The sequence below is a fragment of the Phoca vitulina genome, unplaced genomic scaffold (assembly GCF_004348235.1).
Source record: "Phoca vitulina isolate PV1807 unplaced genomic scaffold, GSC_HSeal_1.0 scaffold8, whole genome shotgun sequence".
NCBI classification, from domain to species: domain Eukaryota; kingdom Metazoa; phylum Chordata; class Mammalia; order Carnivora; family Phocidae; genus Phoca; species Phoca vitulina.
Window position 1 is genome coordinate 73,894,766 of NW_022589711.1, and position 3,274 is coordinate 73,898,039.

At 36.7% G+C, this 3,274-nt stretch overlaps 1 protein-coding gene across 1 annotated transcript; it reads right to left on the reverse strand.

Moving 5' to 3' along the window:
* Positions 1 to 1,778: 1,778 nt before the first annotated feature.
* LOC116633593 (serglycin-like) lies at positions 1,779 to 2,951 on the reverse strand. Its single transcript, XM_032406205.1, has one exon. The coding sequence runs from the start codon at positions 2,899 to 2,901 to the stop codon at positions 2,434 to 2,436; it is 468 nt and encodes a 155-aa protein (XP_032262096.1). The 5' UTR covers positions 2,902 to 2,951; the 3' UTR covers positions 1,779 to 2,433.
* Between the last annotated feature and the right edge of the window lie 323 nt (positions 2,952 to 3,274).

Below are 3,274 nucleotides of genomic sequence, written 5' to 3' on the forward strand. Positions count from 1 at the left end.
AAAAAAAATGACAGGTCTCACACACCTATTTCTGTAAGTAGTGTAAAATATGGTGAATAGGACTTTTACATTAAAAAAATGAAATTTTCATTTACATCCGTGACTGTTGGCTTTCTTTAAATGTTACCTCACACAATGTTGTAGGGTTGAAAACGATGAAGCCCTTTGAAAAGCATTAAGTTTGCCCTATAAATGGCAGGTATCGTGATTAAAATTAATACACTCAAGCTCATGTGATGTCCTTCAAAAAATGATGAAATTGGCAGCCAATTTGAATCAGTGAGTATGGCCTATTGATCTTAATGTTTAAACTAATGCTTTCCTCCTAATTATTTAAAACCCCGATAGGCAACTTAGTAGTGCATTGACAGTGTTATGTCAATACATGTGAATATGTGACCTATAGTTTGTGTGCAAAATAAGCCACTTAGGTAGTTATAAAAAAAGTTTACTGAAAGCCTCCCAAAGCAACTGGTATGTAAGCCTTTAAAATGTTAGAAGATTTCAGGGAACCGAAGTTGGTATTTTTATGGAATGTTTAAAGCTGGACATAAATATTTTAGTGAACTGAGCTGCTTAGTCATCTGAAGTTTATGACTTGGTTCAAAACCATTTATCTAGTCAGAAGCTAGTCCTAAAGTATAGTTTAGTATTTCTGTTATACAATTGCAGCAACGAAGCATTACTGATTCTCAATTTGAAGAGTTCTGTGTAACTAAAATAGTTAAAAAATGTAAAAATTGTTGGAAGTGATTAATAAAACCAACATAAATCAATAAAAGCAACATAAACGTATGCATTGTACTGAAGAATAATCACTTACATTTCAGAAATCTCAAAATTATATGGATTTAAGTATTTTTTCCCATGACCAAAATAAGGACCTTTGCTGAAACCTCATGAAACAAAGAAAGGAGGTAATAAATATTAACAGAGCTGTTTACATGGTTCTGTAGCTGAATTTATGCTTGCAATAATACAGGTACATTCTCCAAATTGCTAGCAAGGGGAAGAAATAGGCTTTATTAATGTCTACAATTTCAAAGTGCTGCTCCAGATTTTACTCAGGAAATTATTGCTTAAAATCAGTGGAATGTGTAAGACTGTTTTCCTTTAGTTTCTGTCCTGAAACTTATTTCTATAAATCTTTCATTTTGAAAATTTCAAGGTTAAGCAACTGGCTCCTTCATGGTATCACACAATAAAAATGAAATTACATTAAAAAGTAAGGTTTTGGCTAAGATATTGGATAATGGTAAGGTATCAATGCAATTACTGTGTTACCATAACAATGAAGGATTCTGTAAAATGAAGTTACCTTCTTCATGCCCTAGAAGAAAATTAAATGTGTTTTTTTTTTATGACAGTGAGCCTTCTTGAGGACAAGAATACTAGTGTATCCCAAAGGCCCCAAATGGTGTCTGGTACAAAATAGATGCTTAAGAAAAACTTCTGAATGAATGAATAATTACAATAAATTGACCACAACCTGAGTTTACACCATGCAGAAGTATAAGACTCTGATATTGGGGCACCTCGGTGGCTCAGTCGTTAAGCGTCTGCCTTCGGCTCAGGTCATGATCCCAGGGTTCTGGGTTCGAACCCCACATCGGGCTCCCTGCTCAGTGGGAAGCCTGCTTCTCCCTCTCCCACCCCCCCTGCTTGTGTTCCTTCTCTCGCTGTCTCTCTCTCTGTCAAATAAATAAATAAAATCTTTAAAAAAATAAGACTGTGATATTTTCTTCATATTTTCTTTTCTTTTTTTTTTTGTTTTGATTATAGTTCTGCTTTAATAGGGTAAGACTTGAAAATACACAGATATCCAGGAAAAAAAGTAAAGCAGTATGAAGTATTGAGAGCACAATTGGGCTTTAATTTGGGTCTTCAGTTTCTAATTGTAACAGCAATCATACTTCTCAACAAACAATGTCCACCAGCTCTGCAAACACATCCAATGGTAATATTAGAGCAATACACTTTACACTGGACACTTTACACCCACTCTAAATTCACCATGTGTTTCATCTGGGTTTTTCATAAGAAAAGAGGCATATCTATAATTCACAATCAGAGTCAGGTTTCTGAAGACTTAGATATGAAATATTGCCTGTCAATTTGCTTCTCAAACTGAATTTTAAAAAAAACAGTATAATTTATTCTTTAAAGCAATTTTATAGACATGGGTGGTCCAATTAATTTCATAGTGACGTTGGTTGAATATGATACAAAGGAAATACAGGTATCTTCCAGGACAGTAGGATAAAGGAAGCTTTCAGAATTCATGAGGAAAAAAAAAGGTGATAAAACCTAAATTTCTTTTTCAGATGTTTTAAAATTTCTATAAAACCTTTTGTTCCAAAATTAATCACTTAACTATGATACATAAAATATATTGAATGCGTTGCCTGACATCAAGATGGGAAACCCTCTCTTTCACATAATAAAATCCCCTTCTGGTCCATCTTGGACCAAGTCCTGGTTGTCTGATGGCAGATTTATCTTGAGAGGCCTAAATTTGTAATAAAACGCACTGCTTTCATCTACTGGTTGGTATTCCTGTTCAATTTCAGTTAAGAAGCCACTTCCAGAGCCACTTCCAGATCCTGATCCCGAGTCAGATCCAAAATAGTCCTCCGAAAGAGGGAAGACATCATTCAAGTTCTGGGATCTTGTCATTGAAGAAGGATTGGTCCTCGGAGGAAGGATTCTGTTGGATTCCCCCGGAAGTAGGTTGAACATCGGTCCCTTTTCATCAACGCAGTTTGCAGAATTACTATCAGGACTGCAGTGTACCCACTGGTACCTGGCTCTCCGCACAGGAAAACCTTGAACTGAAGAATCCAAAACCAGGAGGAGGGCAAGAGCCAGGACAAGCCTACCGCCCTGTTGGAGTAGCTGCATGGTGACCAGCTCCCTTCAGTTCTGCTGCCTGCACACCGACCTCACGATTAGGAAATGTAGCAGGGTGCACTCTGTCCCTTTTAGAAAAAGTTCCAAAACCTCAAACCCTGCCCAGAACCCACGTCACAATTTCCCCTCTCTGGCTCCTGTCCCTGTCTGTGTCCACCCCTGAGCTGTGTTGCCAAGGACTCCATATTTTCTTTTCTTTTCTTTTTCTTTTTCTTTTTCTTTTTTTTGCTTCACATTTTCATCAAGATACTATGCCAGCATACCCAACTCAGTATGTCTAAGATCCAACCTATTCTTTTCTTCCACATTAGCTTTATTGCTGTTCAGTCCCTATTCTGATTAATATTACCATATATTCCCTGCC